The sequence below is a fragment of the Mauremys reevesii genome, linkage group 2, assembly GCF_016161935.1.
Source record: "Mauremys reevesii isolate NIE-2019 linkage group 2, ASM1616193v1, whole genome shotgun sequence".
NCBI classification, from domain to species: Eukaryota; Metazoa; Chordata; order Testudines; family Geoemydidae; genus Mauremys; species Mauremys reevesii.
This window is the reverse complement of record NC_052624.1, coordinates 47,581,841-47,603,501: the sequence shown is the minus strand read 5'-3', so window position 1 is coordinate 47,603,501 and position 21,661 is coordinate 47,581,841. Positions and strand designations below refer to the sequence as shown.

The window sequence follows — 21,661 nt, the reverse complement described above, 5'->3', positions numbered from 1 at the left end:
AGCAATGGTCTCAAGTTGCAGTGGGGAAGGTCTAGGTTGGATATTAGGAAACATTATTTCACTAGGAGGGTGGTGAAGCACTGGAATGGGTTACCTAGGGAGGTGGTGTAATGGCCATCCTTGGAGGTTTTTAAGGTCCGTCTTGACAAAGCCCTGGTTGGGATGATTTAGTTGATGTTGGTCTTGCTTTGAGCAGGGGGTTGGACTAGATGACCTCCTGAGGTCTCTTCCAACCCTAATCTTCTATGATATAAAGGACATAGGACTCCCCATGGGAAAAGCCTACTGGGGAAGGTTGCAGTGGTGTATGGTGTAATAGGGTGGAACTAACAAAGACTGAAAAGTGGGTGACAATGGCTGGCAAAGGGACGTTGCTAGGAAGTATGGGGGATGTGCTGAATTAACACAAATCTGGGAAGACTCCATCAAAACTCCTCTGAGGGGTAGGCAACCTATGTCATGTGTGCCAAAGGCAGCACGCGAGCTGATTTTCAGTGGCACTCACAATGCCTGGGTCCTGGCCACCAGTCCGGTGGGGCTCTGCATTTAAGCTTCTTAAACTTTTTAAAAACCTTATTTACTTTACATACAAAAATAGTTTAGTTATATAGTCTAGACTTATAGAAAGAGACCTTCTAAAAATGTTAAAATGTATTACTGGCACGCAAAACCTTGAATTAGAGTGCATAAATGAAGACTCAGCACACTACTTCTGGAAGGCTGCCAACCCCTGCACTAGAAACTAAATCTGCCTGTTTGCCAGAAGAAACACCAAGGAAAAGCCACAGTGAAAGCACAGCCTGGCCCCCTTTTAGGAAGAACTGCCTCTGAAACACATCACTCTTTGAGGTGCAGTGATTCTGGTCGACTGTGTAAACTTTACTTTTTCCACTTCTTAGACTGTACGGTAATAACACTCTAAGTCAAGTTCACATAAACCTATTGATAAATAACGCCAGCACCTGGCCATTTAAAGACGCTGGTAAGTAGTTTAAAATGAGAGATCTTGCCAAACCGTTTGTTGCTCAGTCCTGCCACCTGCCCCACTCACATAAAGGGACCAGAAAGTGTAAAAATTCTCCTGAAATTATGACCAACTCCTAATTCTACAGTTTATTTTAAATGTTTGAATGAAGAGAATGGTTAACAGGACTGGGCAACTGTCCTTTTTGTATGAACATAGATAAGAAAAAAAGTAAATTGTTTTATAAACAACTATGTAATTTCCTCCTGCGTTGTTTGCCACAAGGAACATTTCATTGTCCTTTTGATCTCTTAACTCTCCTTGTTAGTTATAAATTTTTGTAGCACAAATCAAAATACATTTTCCCCATTTTAAAAACAGAAGCTATTATTGTACTTTTAGGTTAGCTGGATAATCTTCCTTTTAATCACTCAAAAAATCTGCATACAGCACACAGTCCATTGAAACCTGGATTTATATCTTAAAACACTGATTTTTCTGCTCTGTTCTTTTGCTTTTATTTCTCCCCAGCTACGGGAACATTACATACAGATATCTGTGTGACAAAATCCCTAAAAGAGGAGTTTGGAAAGCAGCCAATACAAGTGTTCTGAACTTTGAAAGAACCATTTCAAATGGTTGGGTCATTACACTAATTGAATCTATTTCCCTATGTTAAGTTCTCCTCACACCTTCTATTGGCCATCTTAATTATCACTTCAAAAAGTTTTTTTTCCTCCTGCTGATGATAGCTCATCTCAATTGATTACACTTTTCCTGTTGTTATGCATACTTCCACCTTTTCATGTTCTCTGTATGTATAAATATCTCCTGTCTGTATGTTCCATTCTATGCATCCGAAGAAGTGAGCTGTAGCTCAGGAAAGCTCATGCTAAAATAAATTTGTTAAGTCTTTAAGGTGCCACAAGTACTCCTGTTCTTTTTGCGGATACAGACTAACACGGCTGCTACTCTGAAACCTGTCATTTAAAATGTATGGTACTGTCTCTCAAAACCATTTGAAAATATGTGTATAATAGTTCCGAAAGAACATCTAAAGCAGTGGCTCTCAAACTTTTGTACTGGTGACCCCTTTCACATAGCAAGCCTCTGAGTGCGACCCCCCTTATAAATTAAAAACACTTTTTAATATATTTAACACTATTATAAATGCTGGATACAAAGCAAGGTTTGGGGTGGAAGTTGACAGTTCGCGACCCTCCATGTAATAACCTCGCGACCCTGTTTGAGAACCCCTGATCTAAAGCCTTGTGCTGAACACATACAATACATACAACATTACATGTAAACATTACATTACAACAAATAACATGCAAGCTATCATAGGGTATGGTTACACTTGCAGCTGTACAGCGCTGCCGCGGGAGCGCTCCCGCGGCAGCGCTTTGAAGTGCGAGTGTGGTCGCAGCGCCAGCGCTGGGAGAGAGCTCTCCCAGCGCTGCAAGTACTCCACCTCCCTGTGGGGATTAGCTTACAGTGCTGGGAGCCGCACTCCCAGCGCTGGGGCACTGTTTACACTGGCGCTTTACAGCGCTGTAACTTGCTGCGCTCAGGGGGGTGTTTTTTCACACCCCTGAGCGAGAAAGTTGCAGCGCTGTAAAGCACCAGTGTAGCCAAGGCCATAGTGTTTTGGTTCCCCACATGCTGCTTCACTAATTCTGTGGTTCAAGTAGCTTTGGAAGACATATTTCAGCTAATGGCTAGTTATCAAGAATTCAATTTCATAAATTGAATCTTCTTGCTGTACCCCAAACAAGACGCTGAGACTCAATTTGTATTATGCAAATTATTTTATAGAAATAAATGTCCCAATGTAATAAGATCAATTCATTGTGTTTTTTTCCAGCTAAGTTTTCAAAGACAGGGTTTTTTGTTTTTTTCAAATGATTAAACATGGCTTTATTACAGAAACATTTTCTATTAAGGATATAAAACACTTGTCTAGTTCTAATAATGGAAAAATTTAGATATAATTGTAGACATCCTTTTACACACTTTTCTAAAATATAACATCAGATAAGAATAATCCAAAGAGTTTATTGCAATATTAAGTCATAGCTGCAAGATTAAGTTAGAGAGTGTAAATAATGCAACTGCTATTAAAAAACTCATCCAGGGCATCAAATATTAGTTAATCGTATTATCCCCTAATGAACTAATTAGTTTACTTGGTATGTTAAAAATGCCAGCGGATCTTTTTTAGCTCAGGAATGAGGCTCCTACACTAAAGAAGTTTATTTCTTCATGATTTCTGCTAATGTCTAGATCAGAAAATGTGACTATGATTTTATGTCAAGGATTTATCTCTATGACATTTCCTCAATGTAGTTACATTTTGTTTAGAAAGTGGAAGAAACAAAAATAACATGCTACAAGCTAAATGTAAAAGAAAAAAATCTATAGCTGTAGCACAATGCCTCTGTCCAACCTGCCATCAGCATGCAGAACAGCCACACAGAACATGACCTGCTGATCCCTAGGATAAACCACAAATGTTTGACTCCTGGAACAAACTTTATTCTAGACATTCCATATAAGAGGCCTGTGGCAAGTGGATTCGTGCAGTTCATAGGAACACAGGAATGGCCACACTGGATCAGACCCATAGTACTGTTATGCCATGAGATACCAGTGACTGCATGAATTGCAAACTTCTTTGAAACTGGGTGTGAACACACCCTTCAACTAACATAACTGTTAGGATGAGTTAATCAGAAGTCCCCGTCTTCCATCCAAGATGGGGAGGGTAAAGAGGGGGAATTGGGTAAGGTGTTGGTTTAAGTGGCTTGCAAGTGTAAGCTAAGAACCTCCTCCTTTTGTTCTTGGTTTAGCCTTCATTTGAAGAAGCAGGAGTTCATGCATTCCTTGTAAATAAACAATCCTGCATGAAAGAAATACCAGACACTCTTAAAATTCCTACTTTTAATTGGAACATTCACAGGGCCCTGAACTTTGACTAGCCACTGGGGTCAAAAAGGGGCAACAGAACATAGATATTGAAGAATATGCACCCCTTCCCCCCACGCTCCGCATGAAGCCCTCATCCTATTCCATAATAGCTGGAGACACAGTTAAACCCTGATGAATGAGGCCTTACATTCCTTCCAAAGCTTTTCTTAGCCCTAAGTATTTTAACTCTGGATATCCTTGTTATTAACAGAAACATTCAATCCCTCTGACTCTTGCTTATGAATCAGCAGGCCACACTCTTGCTCCCAGGCCCATCCACACAGTCTCCTTTACGCTCCTGCAAAGCAGACTGCCGAAGGCAAGCTCCAACACTTCAGAGGCCCATCTGTCCCCAGCCCTTCAAAACCACAAATGGAAACACAGCAATTCTACTACTATGTTCTGGACTTCCACAGAATGGACCCACGATGTTCGGTTAGAATATGAATAGAATATATGGGTATGAGAATTTTTCCCTAAATTCATTAATTTTAGCCATCTGTCCAATACTGATCTCCAGTATTACAGGTGTGCCTCCATCACACCTTTTGAGATATGGAATTGCTTGAACTGCAGAGGAAACAAGATCATTAGTCTTGTGTATCTGGCAGAACAACTGTGCATGCTGGAAGCCAGCTTGAAAAATGTAGGCCCAAGACTCAGTTAATAAAGCACCTGTAACAAAACAAAAAGCTACGTAACTGAACACAGCACAAGATTCTTCCACAACTTTCTCCCTCTATGGCAGTTTCTCATCAAATGTAGATGCAAAAATGACTACTACTCATTTTAGAAACTTCACAACCTTCATCTCTTCCATATATATTTTCTATTACAACAAGTTGACTGACAATAGCTTCCATCACTATTGTGCATTTTACCCTCAGCTATAAGGAATATGTAGGAGTTGTGCCAACTCCTGTTTTCCCAAATAAAGCAAGTAAAAAGTCAGCATTGTCCAACCACAATTAGTTTTGTAAGAACACAAGCTTGAGGAGTTAATTCATCCATCAGTTAATGGTTCAACTAATTCACCCATTTGTTGCCTCTTGTAATGTGTTTAGAACACATTGTTCTTTTACCTTGTGTTTGTAAAATGGCCAGCACAATGAGGCCTTGATCCTGACTGGGTCTGGTAAGACCTTCTGTAATACAAATCATAAATACATTAAAATAAAATAACAACAACAACAAATAGTCCCACCTAGTCATAATAAAACAAAATGTTCTACTTTAGTCTGCAGTCCATGCTTGGGGAACCACTACCTGTGGTTCTTGGTTGTAGTTTTAAGAGAACTGCCTCTTCTCCTTGTTTCTATATCCTATGTCATATAAAAGACAGCTAAAATATATTAAATATTTTCCTAAAATGTAAGCAACTGCTGTATTTGTCATCAAGATACCATATGATCATGGATGGAAGGGGAACTGGTCCACATATTTGTGAATGAAAAAAAAATCTACAACCTACTGAACAGACTTCTGAACTGGGAGCACTCTAGGCAATTCTTCCAGGGCTTACAAAAATCAGGCATGCCTCCACTGGAGATGCCCCAGATAAAGGGTAGCCAAGATTTGTTTAATCAGTATTAGGAGGTTAATTCTTCTTATCAGCCTGTGTTGGAAAAGCCTGACTCTTCCTCAGAGAAAATTTCCATCTCCACTTCCAAGAAATCTGAGTCTTTATAAAAGACTGCTCCCCATTTTGAGCTTCAAGGTGATATATTATATGAATATCCTCATAGTCAGTAAATGGCAGGCTGTATAAAAAAAATTGCCAGACCAGTATCTACACTATTCGTGGCCATCAGGACGACTCCAGATTCAGCTTGTTGTGAGCATGTCCCTTCTCCTCCTTCCCCATCCTGCTTCCCAGCTGCAACAACATTTATCATTCCAGGTTCCTGTATGTTCAAAAGTTCTTCCAGGCATAGGTGGCAGGTAGAATAGGCCAGGGGAGGCTAAGCCTCCCCTGTGGCACAGCCACCAACCTGCCGCCTCTGACAGCACGGATGCCTGGGTCATGGTGGCCCTGCCTGTGCTACACCCCCAACACCCTCTCCCGCTATCCCTCATGGCCCCACCTGCTCTCTGCCTCTTCCCGTCCCTCCTCTGCCAAGGCCCCCACCAGCCGTCACTTCTTACTAAGTTCCTCCTCTCCTCCCCCGAGAGGTCCCCACTGCCTGCCACTCGCCTAGTCCCTCCCCCTCCATCCCTCTTCCTTGGGGCAGAGCAGTGGGTGGGGCCACGATCTGGTGCTTGGGCCAGCCTCCCCAAATGCCAGAACCATGCGCCGCCCATGCTTCCAGGCAATCTGGACAGAAAGAGGCCTCAGTGCTGACTTGCAGCTATCCCCACAATCGCAACACATACAGGTGCAAATCACCTTCCCATTGAATACACAGATACAGAAGGGCAACCAGCAGGCACAAGAACACAAAAACTGCTGAAGCTCGCAGAACAAGAAAAGACAGGAGACAACAGTACAGAGACATGAGAAATTTTAGTTTGTACTGACTTCGCTAGTGCTTTTTCTGTAGCCTGTTGTAAAACTAGGCAAATATCTAGATGAGTTGATGTCCCTGCCAGAACACCTCTGCATACCCCCAGGGGTATGCATACCCCTGGTTGACACCTACTGCTTTACCTGATTTCCCTCCCCGATGCACACTCCTGTAGCTAAGGAGTAGGAGCTGGTGGTTATGTGACTCTCTGCCACACAATAGCACCTTAGTACTGGTATCAGCCTAAGGCCAGTGAGCTAAAACAGTGGTGAGGCAAGGAAGAGAACAAGCATGAACTGCCAATTACACCTCTACCCCGATATAACGCTGTCCTCGGGAGCCAAAAAATCTTACTGCATTATAGGTGAAACCGCGTTATATCAAACTTGCTTTGATCTGCCTGAGTGCACAGCCCCGCCCTCCCGGAGCGCTGCTTTACCGCGTTATATCTGAATTTGTGTTATATCAGGTCGCATTATATTGGGGTAGAGGTGTATTAGGCAAACTACTCTCCCGAGGGCTTTCAGTGCCGTGTCAGTGAAAACAAAATTCAGAAGCAAGCAATGCAGGAGGAAACACGCTAGGATCCACAGAGTAATCTGCAGGAGTTCTTTCTCCCACTAGAGAATGGAATCTGGTTGCCAAAAAACCCTTTACTATGTAGGGGGCAATGACAGCACCAGATGTCTCCACCTGCAGGAAGGAAAGCTATATTATTCACCCTCTGGACTGGCAAAGAACTATAAAAATGATTTTATGATGAAAATGATTGCCCTATCACAAAACAATTACAGCTTTGCTTCAGGATCAAATTAGAGGAAAAGAAGAGTAATGATGGTGGAAATCTTTATTTAAATATTTGTCTTCTTTAATAATTAGCAAACATAGCAAGTGAAACAGTAGAACTCCTAAAAAGTGTAAGTAATTTATTTGAACATGTGGTATATTTTAGCGTTTTCTGCAGTATAAAGCCCGTGCTTAAAACATTATGTAACATCACCGTTTAGGAATTTATTCATAGCTTGGCTATTCACATAAAGCCAAATTCTGATCCTCTACTCAAAGGCCAAGACCAAATAGGGCTAACATGCAGGACCAACAGGAAGACAAAACTCTCCCCCTTAACCCGGTAGCTGAGCATGGACTGTGTCCTTTACATGGGACTTTTGGGCAATGGATCCAGGTAATTTGCAGGAGGTAGTAGTTGGCCCTATTTGTTTACTGCTGAACGCATGTTATTTCATTAAAGAGTTGTAAATATATGTAACAGCTTTCTAAACTGCGTATTACCTAAAAAGCTGTGAAAAATTAAAAAGTGGTTTCTACTATTTATATAAATTACTGCGAGTCTACCAAAAAATAAAATTCAAGAACACAACAAACATACTGTACGCAATAATGTTTGTCCAGGTGGTTGACGCAAAAGGCTGATTACAGCAGTATTTGGACTTCTTGAAGCAAGAAAGACTGAATTTTTATCCCATAATTCACTGCAATATAAGCAGATGTTAAAAAAATACACATCAGTATTTAACACCATATGTGTTTGGTCAAAGGATACACTATATCAGGAAAGGATTACCATCCCCTCCCTCCACCTGATTAGCATTTAAATGGCTTAGCAACATAGTTCTGTTTCAAAAGTTCAATATTAAATATAATGTGCCTATGCATCTTTCACTGTACCTCCTTACACATGACAGGAATCTATAGATGGCCAAAACCTGGATGATTTGTTAATCCAGCTATAAAACACAACTAAGAAAGAAATTGATAATCTTTTTGTGAGATACTTTGGAGAAGATTAACAGATGGTTCTATTGCAAGAATATTAAAGACCAAAAGTTCAACAAAACAAGTGCTTTGGTATTACTGTGTTGCTTTTATTTCTTATATCAAACACCTTGATGCTTCTCATCTATTCATCAACGATAAAACAATATAAAATGCAAGTGTATTGGCACTGTTTTCCTATGACATAATCTCATTAAGAAGCAAGAGACCAAATTAGTTTCTTGGGCATAGTTCAACTGTTGCTACTTAGGTTAGACATATGCAACGAATGTATGTGTTTTATGTGCATTTGGCTAATGCTACTCACACTAGGTCATAAACACTCCTTAAATTCACAGATTTCACACATCCAACCAAAGGGAAAATTAAGGCCATAGTTGTCATAGCTGTACAGTGCAAGGAAAGACTGAGGTGGTCTCATCATTATAGATACAGATTTCCCACTTACTTGAATTAATAAACCACCCCCTTTTAACGCTTAGCTGCCTTGAATAACAGAGGTCAGTTCAATTTCTGAGCAGGGCCGCCCAGAGAATTCCGGGGGCCCGGGGTCTTTGGCGGCGGGGGGCCCCCGCTCAGGGGCGGCTCTAGACCCCAGCGCGCCAAGCAGGCGCGTGGGGTGGCCCTTTCCCTGGGGGGCGGCATTTGGCTCCGGTTGAGCTCCCGCAGGCATGCCTGCGGCAGGTCGACTGGAGCCCGGGACGAGTGACTGCGGCGGGTGCCGTGGTCCCGCGGCTCCGCTTGACCTGCCGCAGTCATGCCTGCGGGATGTCCAGCCGAGCCGCGGGACGAGCGCCCCCTCCGCAGTCACGTCTGCGGCAGGTCCACACGTCCGGGGCACCGGTGGACCTGCCGCAGGCATGACTGCGGAGGGGGCGGGAAACACTCCAGGGGCCCCGGAAAACACTCGTGGAAAACACTTGCCCCTCTTGCCCCCCCCTCTGGGCGGCCCTGTTTCTGAGTGATGGAAAGCCTTCTTCCTCTTCCCTTACGACCCCATGAAAATGCACACTGTTTTACTGGTCCAAAGAAATAACTGTGACCTTTACAACAAAGCATTGCTCTACTACTACAATCATCAGTTGAACACCATTGACTTTAAGGGCTAGAATTTCATCCAAAGCTGGTAAATTGTTTCCATAATGTCATCTCCTGTCACCATTGATGTCATCTCTTCCAGCATGAGAGAAAAGAAATGCTACCTTTGGATTGCTTCTCTTAATTACTCAGAAAACTATTTATAGGTAGAAAAAGACAAAAGTAGTATCACCTCAGTCAGGGGTGAATAAGGTATGTGGCACTGGTTAGTGGCTATAGATAGCAAGGGGAATTTCCTTACAAAAATGGACTTTTCCTCAGAGATTTGATAACACTCAGGAAGAATGATAAAATATCACTGGGTACTGAAGCAGAGACAGCAGCAGTACAGTGTGTCACTTTCAGGGGGGTTAAAATAGACTGAGTGCTTTCTCTAGTTCTAAGCTGACAATGAAGAACCTTTGAAAGACTGTCCCATTTCAGAAGTATCTTGCAGACAATCTATTCCGCCCACATTTGAGGTGAAAGTACAGGCAGCCTTTCAAACACTTTTTAAAGTTGTCAGGGTAAAAAGATTTCATTGCTGAAATATCAGTAAGGTGCATTCACCTCCTTCACATACAGCTGACCTGAGAGTTGGCACAGCACGTCAGTTCTTCAATATAACTCTCTGAAGCTTTTTCACCTTCTACTTCTAAGAGAAAATCACCCCTTGCATGGTGCCAGGTGAAGCAATACATTTAAAACTGGATGCAGAGTGCATAAAGTGCCAGAGTGGACTCTTAAAAGCCCCACACTCTCCCTTTGAATCAGCTGATACTTACAGCAAGAACTGTTCTCATGAGCCATTTTTGTCACGCCATAAAGCATAACATTCTTTGTCAAGAAACAGTCCCTGAGCACACACAAAACTGCAAAAAGCTGAAGCAGAGGCGGATTAAGATTAATTGGGGTCCTGGGCACAAAGAGCATTTGGACCCCCCACACCTTGAGGGCCTGGGATGCCAGAATTGGAGGGGCGGGGGGGGGGCATAGCCCCCCCACACTTTTAAAAGTGGGAGGCCATGTCTGTCCACTTTTTAACATGGGCATAGTAGCCTCAAGCTGACATGGGGCGGCAGTGACATGTGCACAGTTTGGTGAGGCTTGGACCCCCAAACTGCAAACCTCAGGCAAGAGGCACCAGGAGGAGCGGTGCCACACATGCTTGCTACCTGGGGCACAAAGCCCAGGCAGCAGCGGGGACAGCCTGTCACCGGGAGCAGGAGAGACCCAGCAGGTATAGTCTGGCAGCAGCAGGACCCAGCGGGGGCGGCCTGGAAGCGGGAGATGGGTGCAGACACTGAGCGAGCCCGGGTGGAGTGTGGAGGTTGATGAGGCTAGGCCAGTATCAGCGGGAGCTGCGCCGGAGGAGCCCTCCCTGCCTGCTCCTCACTGCCTGTGGCCTTCCCAGGGCTCCCCGCCTCCTCCCAGCCAGAGCAGGACCTCCTCTCCCCCCACAGGTTTGCCAACCTTCTATTTGCACAAAACCGAACACTCTTGCTCTGCCCCCGTCTCTTCTCCAAGGCCCCACCCCCATTCACTCCGCCTCCCTCCCCCCATCGCTCGCTCTCCCCCACCCTCACTCACTCTATCATTTTCACAGGGGTGGGGCAGTGCGTTGGGATGTGGGAGGGGGTGAGGGCTCTGGCTGGAGCTGGAGATGAGGGAATTGGGCTGCAGGAGGGGGCTTCAGGCTGGGGGGTGGGGTCAAGGGGTTTGGAGTGTGGGAGGGGGATCTGGGATTGGGCAGGGTTTGGGGTGTGGGACAGGCTATGGGATGGGGTGCGGGTTCAGGGGTGAGGTCAGAAATGAGGGGCTGAGGGTGCGGGATGGTGCTCCTAGCTGGGGTAGAGGATTGGGTGTAGGAGGGGGTGAAGGCTCCAGGTGGGGGTGCAGGCTCTGGGGTGGGGCTGAGGATGAGGGGCATGGGGTACAGGAGGGGGCTTCAGTCTGGGGCCAAGGGGTTCAGATTGCAGGACGGGCTCTGGGCTGGGCACAGGATTGGAGTGCAGGAGGGGTGTAGGCTCCAGGAGGGAGTTTGAGTGCAGGACGGGGCTCAGGACTGGGACAGGGAAACGGAGGAGGTGCGGGGTGTAGATCCCAGGCAGCACTTATCTCAGTCGGCTCCCAAGAAGCTGCCAGCATCTCCCTCTGATTCCTAGGTGCAGGGGCTGTAAGGTGTCTCCGCGCACTACCCCTGCCTGCAGGTGCCGCCCCCGCAGCTCCCATTGGCTGCGGTTCCCGGCCAATGGGAGCTGCGGAGCCGATGCTCAGGGCCAGGGCAGCACACAGAGCCTCTGTGGCCACCCCTGCACCTAGAATTCAGACGGAGATGCTGACAGCTTTCCTGGAGCTGCCCAGTACCTTGCCTGGCCTGCTGCAGACAGCCAACCAGACTTTTAACCGCCCAGTCAGCAGTGCTAACCAGAGCAGCCAGGTTACCTTTTCAACCAGGCATTCTGGTCATAAACCGGATGCCTGGCAACCCTATTCCCACAGAGCATGTCTTCAGGCCCTGGGGAGGGGAAAGGAGGCCAGACCAGAGCCCCAGCCCCCTCCCCTGGGTCCCACTGGTGGCGGCATGCTGAGGGGGCACGGACAGCCAGAGGCAGCTCTCAAGTACCCCAGCCCCATCTCAGGGCAGATGGAGGGTCCGAGGCAGCTCTTACCACTTCCTGGCTCCGGCTTCTGGCCTGGCCAGGGGGCGGGTCCTCAGGGAAAGAGGAGGAGCACGGTGCGGGGCTGTGGCAGCCATCATGCCAAACAGAGTGCAATGAAATTTCAGGGACTGTAAATCAGATTCCGTTCCACTAGTTTAACATCAGAAGCATTTTAGCATTCAATACAAAATATTCTATATGCATAATATTCTTTATATTGCTGAACTATTTTTAACACAGAGTAAAAGCAGGTCTACAATCTCTCACTGGATTTCCTACATCAGGTGTCATAAACTATGGCACTTCTCAGTAATATGATCATCATCAGGGGTTTGAAATGCATTTTTAGAATGTCAGATTTGGGCAGGTTTCCCAAGGATGGCTGGAACAACTCGTGTCACTTTTAGAAAAGGGTTTTGAGAGCAGTAGATCTATCTAGCTCTGTTTAAAAAAAACACAAACTCCACCTCCAATGCCAAAACTTTGATTTAGCTATGAGTAGCTGACAATGCTGAACAAGACTTGTTCTCGTCTAAACTGACTGCAAAATCATGGTCAGCATTGTGCTAATTAACTCAACTGTTCAATGTCATGTTTTAACATAAAACAATTTTGTAGTGAAGACAAGTCCTGAGATGGGGGTCTAAATGGAGAGGAAAAGTGTCAATTCCCTTCTTTTAGCAGAATAACATCTTGTCTACACTGCAGGGGTAAGTCTACCTAAGTTACATAACTCCAGCTATGTGAACAACAACTTAGATCGACTTACTGTGGTGTCTACACCGCACTGCGTCGACAGTAGATGCTCTCCTGTCGACTTATCTTATGCTTCTCATTCCGGTGGAGTACCGGAGTCGATGATCTGTGGTTGATTTAGCGGGTCTTCACTAGACCCGCTAAATCAACCCCCTCCACACTTACTGGGGACAGCCGAGTCAATCCCCAGTAAGTGTGGACATGCCCTAAGAGACTGCCAACAGGGGATTAAAGACAGGTGAACTGTCCAGACTCATCTCCGAAGAGGGATGGAGGGAATAGGCAGGATCTCTGTGCTAGGACCAGCTTCAGTGCTTTCCTACTTAATGGGTTGCCATCATCAGTCCTCCATCCTCAAAACAGCTTTCCCTCCCAATATAGCTCTTCCTGACACTTCCCATTGGAGTTCCACCCTATCCTCTTCTATTTGTGATGGTACTCACTTGCAGACACTTGGAAGATGCTTCCATTTCTGTACCACCCACCTTCTCAGGAGAAAGACAGCCTCAGGAGTTACTACTTCCTCTACTAATGACATAACTGTACTAGCAGTAGAGGGCAAGACTGCCACATAAAAGAGGAGCAGCATTTATAGGCCTAAAACGCAGAGGCATACATCATTTACAAGAAAAGAAACTAAACGAAAAGATCAACATTGGGCTATTATTTCCTATCACCTTCACTTTACTACAAGAGCATGGGTCAGCCAAAAAATCATCCTAGGCACACACTAATCTTCAACAAAACCTAGTAGCATAGGATAAAGCAAAAGCTAAGCATATGCAATATACTAAGCAGAAACAGGAGATGCTCTAAAAATTAAATCTGAACTGTGTATTGCCAGTAAACTAAAGCTGTCTTCTGGTACATTATTAAATGTTTCCAAGCGTCTGAAGGCCTCTTTTTTACCCCATACAATAGTCTACTGTAATTGTCACATGGTAATCAGATCTGTTGAGTATGCAGGAAACTTGCTCATTTTCAAAACATTATGCCACTTACAAAGCTTTTTATTCATTAGACAGATTAACAGCTGTACTTTGAACTCTCTTGCCTCCACTACAAGTCTCTCCCTGTCTCTAAGAGTGTGACAAGGGATTCAGAAATCCTCCTAGGAAAAAAGAGAAAACTCAATAGAAAGGTCCATTTTTGAAAAGAAATTCCCATGTGAAGATTCACATCTTCATAAAATAAAATCCCCCTTTAACATGGGATTACAATAGTTCATATTATGTCAAAATGAAATTAGAGTTAGATGACACTAAGGGGCAGGGAGTTCTAGTGATAATCTCTTCCTTTCCTAGCTCTTTCCCCTTCATGAGCAGAGAAGATCCAGATCGTTCAGTTTTTCAGCTTAGTAAAGCTCAAGTAAAGTGAAATGTTTAGATACTATTTGAAAAGTATTACACAAATCCCTAAGGAAGATAGGTAAGTAAATTTCTTGTTGCATGATAGGAGTAGATCCTTATTGTAAGTTAATACAACAAGAAAATAACAAAGAAAATATTATACAATGTGGACACTTAAAATCAGGATGTCTCTTTTCGAGGGTGGTCATTAATTGCAACATGGCTGAGTTACTGATGGTGTGAACAAAAATCATGTATTAAAATTTCCCTACTTTTATGCATGTAAAATCTTGGACCATAATGTTACATGACCTTTATTTCTCTTTCTAATTAAAAATAAAACTTAAACATATTGGAAGAAACACAAATTGTACACATCCACTGATCCAAATGTGTAATTGTGCAGATAGGCACATATGTTCACTTGCACATGTACATATGATAAATATGAAGGGGCTACATTTTTAAAAGGTATTTAGGCACCTAACTCCCATTGAAATCACTGGGAGCACCTAAACACCTTCAAAATAATGGACCTACGTGCACACTTAAATCAATAAGAAAAATGACACTGTGGATGTGCAATATGCTATTTTTACTCTTTCATAACCTCTTTATTTGCCAAAAATTACCAAAGCGCATATTCTCAAATTTGAACATTGAGAACAACCATTTTAACTGACTATCCATTAAAAAGTATCTGAAAATATTCTTGAAGTGTGAAACAAACGTATTCGATTTTAAGTTCACTATATATTTTAACACATATTTTAAAAAATATATATATCTGAAAGGTTAACATTTCCAGGAACCTTTTCAAACCTGAAAATGGAAGCTTACTGCAGAATGTAATACTTACTGTTGACATTTATTTAGCTGATCAGCCTAGCTTATGGACCAAATTTTATAGTCTTTATCCAGGCAAAAGTGACATTGACTTTAGGATTTAACGCTATATTTTTTATTGCATTTTAGGATGTTTGTGCTTAGTCTTGTAAGATTTGGTAACATTAGCAAGTATTGAGACATACATGTAGCATATTCACATTAAATTCTTATATTATTTCACTTGAGTTATGTCAAGTGAAAGAAAACCAAACATTCTTTATTTTTGTGAATTTCTGTCTCATCACTCTCATTGCTGCATAAGTCAAAACCAGCGAGCTATCTGTGATTTATGAGGTGACATCCAATTAAAATACCTTGAATGCTGTTTACTTCTGTTCTTTTTGAGTATTAATTTTTTAGACTCAGGACTAGTCATTGTCCCTTGAGAAAGGGAGGAGATACAATATGGTCTTTTCTTTGGCTTTCAACTGTTCAACCAACCATAGAATGGTTTGTTGTCAGGTTGACACAATATATCAATTTGTGCTTCTTCAATACTTTTGCAAGAACATACCTGACTTTGAAAATAGCATTTTAAAAAGACTTTATAAATTTATACAGTGTATATACTTATCAATTGTTTCACTTTTTGTTGTAACAATCAAATTAACTCCTTTCTGTTTCCTTATCCTGTCACAAACTCAGCTTCATTATATGTGGCAAGATTAACACACTGAATATAATTTTTTTTTTACCTTATGTGCCATATTTTCAATTTTGTGCTTTCAGTTTTGCACTTGTATTCATTTGCTCAAAAAAACTTTTTCAGGTGCAAATGATAGAATTTCAGTTTCTGTCTACCTGGTTTGATCTACAAATCAGCTAGGCATTTGAATTCTATTTGTACTTGCAAATGATTGAGTAGGCATAAATTTAAAGAATGGATAGTTGCCCCTTTTGAAAATATGAAGCTGGTGTAAGTGGGCACAGTCCCGCTGACATCAAAGGAGCTGTGACAACATATACCAGCTGAAGATCTGGTCCGTGGCCTTTAATTTCCCCCAAAGTCTGCACCAAGTATGTCTAAGAAGTTCACTGTTTTGAAGCAGCAAAGAGTCCTGTGGCGCCTTATAGACTAACAGACATTTTGGAGCATGAGCTTTCGTGGGTGAATACCCACTTCGTCGGATGCATTTAGACTCTTTGCTGCTATTACAGATCCAGACTAACACGGCTACCCCTCTGATACTTGACTGTTTTGAAGAAATACTCAGGAAATTTAACTGAATTCAACAAGGGCCTCTCCTGCATTCCTTTCTCAGATCTCAATCCCATTGGAAGCCACTGATTTTGAACTGAGATTTTGGCCTAAAAACTATAGGACTCTTGTCACTTAATAATTCGCAGATGTTGTGTACCACCACTTTTAGTCTATTATATTCAACTCTTGGGAATTTACTACAGCTCTACCTCAATATAACACTGTCCTCGGGAGCCAAAAAATCTTACCACATTATAGGTGAAACTGCATTATATCGAACTTGCTTTGATCCGCTGGAGTGCGCAGCCCCGCCCCTGGAGCACTGCTTTACTGCGTTATATCAGAATTCATGTTATATCGGGTAGCGTTATATCGGGGTAGAGGTGTATATAATTTTTCTGGTGCATTAAGACAAGTGGCCTAGGCTTCACTAGTCACTATTCAATGTAGAGGTAACACAGCAGCAATTTTGTAGTTATGAGTAGGCAGATGCGAACTTTTATTTCCACCATTTTAGTTTAAGTTTTGGGTTTTTTTTCAAATGTTGGATCATTACATCCAACCAGTGACCAACACGTTTCAGAATTGTGATTACTATTTTATAAAGATTTAATTTTAGTTTGGTTAGTAAGGTGGAGTGGGGAACCTGAAAAGGTTCTGAGTTTTGGGAAGGGGATTGTTACCATTGTAAGGAGGTGGAGAATTCCTTTTGAAAACCAGAAGGCAGGAAGAGAATAAGTCTGTCAAAAGTCTGTCAGGAAGAGAATAAGTCTGTCAATAAGTCTGGGGTTTGATCCAGCTCACACTCAAGTCTATGGGAGGCTGGCCATTGATCTGAGTGGGAATTATATTGGGTCCTTACTATGGATTTTCTCCCTTCATGAGTTTGGAGGAAGTGAGGTGGATCCACCAAATTTCCTTTACATCTACGCCCTGCTGGTGTACAGGGGGGAGGTTAAGAGCAGGGCAGATTAAAGTAATTTCTTTATTGATATTTCAAAACAGAAGAAGATTTAAAAGGAAACTTAAGATATAGCAAACTACTAGTAATCTTGTAAACAGTGTTATCATCCCCTCAAATACATTACCTAAGCATCGTACTGTGAGTTTCAGTTTATGGGGGTTGTGGGTGGGAGAAAATAAAATAAATGGTGGTTTTATATTTAGCTGAAAATTCTGGTATAACCCAGAGGTCAAACATGTATTGAGTTGAGAAAAGTCTGCTGTTCTTGCAACATATTTTCAGCACTGCTGTTTTGGATTTTAAACGATGTCATAGCTATCAATAAGATATATTTTCTCTCTCCTCTGTCTCTCACTACCTCTCCTATGATACAGTTTCTTGCTCCTCCAGTCTATGTATACCTTGTGCTCCCCTCTTCAAAGGCACCACCAGGAGAACTGGTGTGTCACGGCACATGCTGTGTTTCAGCACAGTGCCTCTTTTCCAGTGGTGTCATTATGACAATGAGAGAGTTTTCATGGCTGCAGGGTTAGCTGCACTTCTATCCTCTTCATGGTCTCTGTGAGTGCATCCTCTCAGGTGTTCAGCTTCATGCCTCTACCTGTCACAGGGTGGAGTAGAATCACATGATTCTCCAACTCTTAGACTTGCCCTTGGGCCACCGTACCCTGTGTACCAACTGTTCTCACCCAATAGATCCCACTGGGTTCAGCACCTGTGGTCATTCCCTTCAGGAGTCTGGGACCAGTGGTAAATAGGGGGATCGTCCTGATATTTGGGTGGTTATCCCACGTCCCAACCGATCTTTGGTCGGGACGCAATTTGTCCCGATATTTCACTCCGCCAGCAGCACTGGTTTGCTGTTGTTTTTTTGCTCCGCCGGCAGACCTCCTCCCCCACATATTTTCTTCATCTCATCTGGTCACCCTAGTAGTAAATAAAGTGACCAGACAGCCTTTTTAAACTAAACTAATGTTTAATGTTAACAGTAGGAACAAATCATAACATAAGAGGGAAAAAATTTTAAAACAACAAACACCCTACATGCATGTAGGGATGACCCAAGTAATTATAGGCCTGTCAGTCTGACATCGATCCCAGGCAAGATAATGGAGGAACTGATACAGGACTTGATTAATAAAGAATTAAAGCAGAGTAAGATAAGTAATGCCAATCAACATGGATTTATGAAAAACAGATCCTGTCAAACTAATTTGATTTTTTTTTATGAAATTACAAGTTTGGTTGATAAGGGTACTAGTGTTGATGTAATACACTTCTGTAAGAATTTACTTAAGGTCCTGCGTGACATTTTGATTTAAAAACTTGAACGATATGGCCACCCCTTCCAGCAACTCCCTTTGGCCCGGAGCAGTGATCCGTGGCCAGTGGGAGCCGCGATTGGCCAGACCTGCGGACGGGGCAGGTAAACACACCGGCCCGGCCCGCCAAGGGCTTTCCCTACAGAAGCGGCGACCCCTGCTTGAGAAACCCTGATATAAATTAACATGGCACATATGAAATGGATTAAAAGCTAGCTAGCTGATAGATCTCAAAATGTAATTGTAAAAGGAAATTATCAATGAATGGGTGTGTTTTTAGTGAGGTCCCACAGCGATCAGTTCTTAGCCCTACGCTATTTAACATTTTTATTACTGACATAAATGAAAACGAAATCACCACTGATGAAGTGTGCAGCTCCACTACTACCATAAGAATGACTAGGAGTCGGAGGTTCTAGTCTGGATTCCCTGCATTTCCTTCCTAGTATCAGCCATGTTGAAAAGTTACTCAAAAAAAGGACATGTCAAAGAAGGGCATGGTCTGCAACAGAGGCAGATAAAAAAAGAACGAGGAAGCGGTGAAGAACAGTGAATTTTGTTATTGAAATAATTTTTCAATAACAAAATTATTTATGCCACAGCAAAATGACTCAGGAGCCTAATTCATAAGCAAGTGTGGTTATGTCATCAAGCAACACAAAATACAAACATCACAAAGGAAAATAATAAGTTGTCAGTGACCGATGTCATTAGATTACAGCAATCATGTTAGTATTACTGAGCCTAGAACGTAGAATTACAAAATACTCGTCAAGATGACCTTAATTCTGTTAAAAAAAAATATTATTTGGGATTTGGATGCTATTTTAGCCCAGTGATAAAATGAGTTCTATCACAGAGTCTATGAAGTGCTAACAGAACACAGACAATTTCATATTTTCTTTATTAAGTTAGTGAAATCCAAACAAATGAAACAATTTTACAGCTATAAGACAGCTACATCAATTCTAATTTAAAGAGGATGTGACACTGAATTTGCAGGTCCCCATTAAATTTTACTTTCAAGCTCTCACAAACATGGTTTTGGAGGTGAATGAATGGTTCTATATTTCCCCAAACAGACAAATATTTTTCTTATTTTAAAAATATTAAATGAAGGTGATTAACACTGAGAAAATGACCAATGGCCTTCATTGTCTCATCATATATAAAATTTCCTATAATCTAATTATACTACTCATTGAACTGATATTTCCGGTATCCTATTGATTATTCAAATCTCATTTTCAAAGCAAATCAGAATTTGGTAATGGCAACTACAATTCTAACATATAATGACCTTTTTGTTATGCTTCTTCTCCATGTTGTTTTTATTCTTGCTCTGGTGCTTTTCAGAGAACAGGGTTATCTGCCACATTGAAAACAAATCAATAGCTGCATCATTCCCTCCTCTTGCTTCATGGTTTTGTTAAATTCCTATGTCTCATTTAAAGAGCTATATAGAAAACATGCAAAAGGCAGCTGCAGTCTGAGCCAGCACATGGTTGGCTAGACATAATGTAAAACATGCTGAACAAAATTATCTTAATATCTGTGTTTATATTAACATACTTTCAGCCTCTTGGGAGATTGAAGAAGAGGCGCAAACCTGCTGGAGTAGCCCTAAAGCTATTAGCAAAAAAATTCTTAGTTATAGAAACCGATGCACAAGTCCCCCTGGGGAGGAATATATTATTGACTCAGAATCTTCATCACAGCTTATAAACCCATGATTTTACTTGCACGGGTGCTCATCTATAGCTTGATTTCATTATCTTTAGCTAACCATGATTTCAGTGGCGCTGAAACATTTTTAATAGTGCGAGTGCTGAAAGCCAGCTCTCTTACCTCTGTCCGTGTCTGCCCTCCCCCTCCCCAGAGCTGGGGCCAGGAGCAGGGTCGTGTCTCCAGGAGGTGGGGACCCAGACAGCGGTAAGGGGGCCAAGGCTGGGGCCATAGCTGGGGGTGGGCACAGGGCTGGCGGCCAGGACTCTCGACGCGGGGCCTGTAGGGCCAGAAGCGGAGGCACGGGGCCGGTGGCCAGGTCCCACGGGTGTGGGACAGGAAGCCTGCATGTGGGGCCAGAAGTGGAGACATGGGGCCAGCAGCCGGGACTCACGGGTGCAGGGCCAGATGCAGAGGTGTGAGGCTGGCAGCCGGGACCCCCGGGCGTGGGGCTGGGAGCGGAGCCCTGCATAAAACCTGGAGGTGCTGCAGCACCCCCCGTACTGCTAGTTCCCGTGCCTATGCATGATTTACCCTTTCTGTAGCATTTTATTTTATTTTTTTCTTTACTGCTTGTTCATGTCAGTTGTGGGGTTGATTATTTTAAATAACAAACAGAGCTATGCTAGTAAATCTTTTAAGTGTAGACCAGATCTTAGAATGCTATCTCCCTGACCAGAGACTATATTTATTTTTATCTTGTATAGTATCAAGCACATCCTCTGAGATTAGATAACACCACAGGAGTTCTAATGATGGTTTGGAGTCCATGATGCACTTATCCCGGACCTTGTGCTGATTTGGATTTAAAGGTCTAAAGTTAGGTGGAGTTACCTTACTTCATATAATTAATACCTTCTAAAACTCAATACAAGGCAAAGCAAAGGAACTTTAGCACAAGCTAAACTTTCCAAGGTAAAGTCTATGCTCTCCCCATCTCTAATCAAAGTTTCAGTGTTGCAGGAGAGAAAGGGAGGTGGTGTTAATTTCCTTTATTTACTGATCATTTAAAAGATTAAAAAACAGAATATAGATTTTCAACTATGTGGTCTATGCCTTTTAAAATAATGTCTTGACATGGAACAGAACTTCACCAATAAGGTAATATTATTTTTGTTTGTTTTCTAACCTTGAGTCAGGTGATTCATCCCTCTCCTGTCACTTCCCAAATCTGATTCAGCCTCTCTCAAAGCAACCCTTCTCCTCTGGGATTGAGGAAAAGTATAGTTTCTGATTCAATAAACTTTCCTTCTCATTATGTTCTTGCATCTCTGCCTCTCCTCTGTTCCTGTCTTCTTTTATCTGCTTTTCTATTTCTTCTTTTGTCTGATGTCCTTTCTTGTCCTCCCCTTTCTCTCGTCTCACCTCATGCTCTTGCAACTCTTCTCCACTGCTTTTCCATTTCCCCGTTCTCTTTATACATCATATATGTCCCAATCCCATAAGCACTAGTTAAATCTCTTTGCGCAAACAGTGCTAACCTA

General features: G+C 42.6%; 1 protein-coding gene across 13 annotated transcripts in view; it reads right to left on the bottom strand.

The window, feature by feature from the left end:
* The window catches only part of PPP1R9A (protein phosphatase 1 regulatory subunit 9A), a 251,370-nt gene that overhangs the window by 135,735 nt on the left and 93,974 nt on the right, over nucleotides 1–21,661 (bottom strand). The window contains exon 2 of one of the 13 annotated variants that reach the window (XM_039522758.1): nucleotides 19,753–19,821. The exons of the other annotated variants lie outside the window; for them this stretch is intronic. Coding sequence (XP_039378692.1) covers nucleotides 19,753–19,776 — 24 coding nt within the window. The 5' untranslated portion in view covers nucleotides 19,777–19,821. The remainder of the gene's footprint in view (nucleotides 1–19,752; nucleotides 19,822–21,661) is intronic. 13 annotated transcript variants of the gene reach the window in all.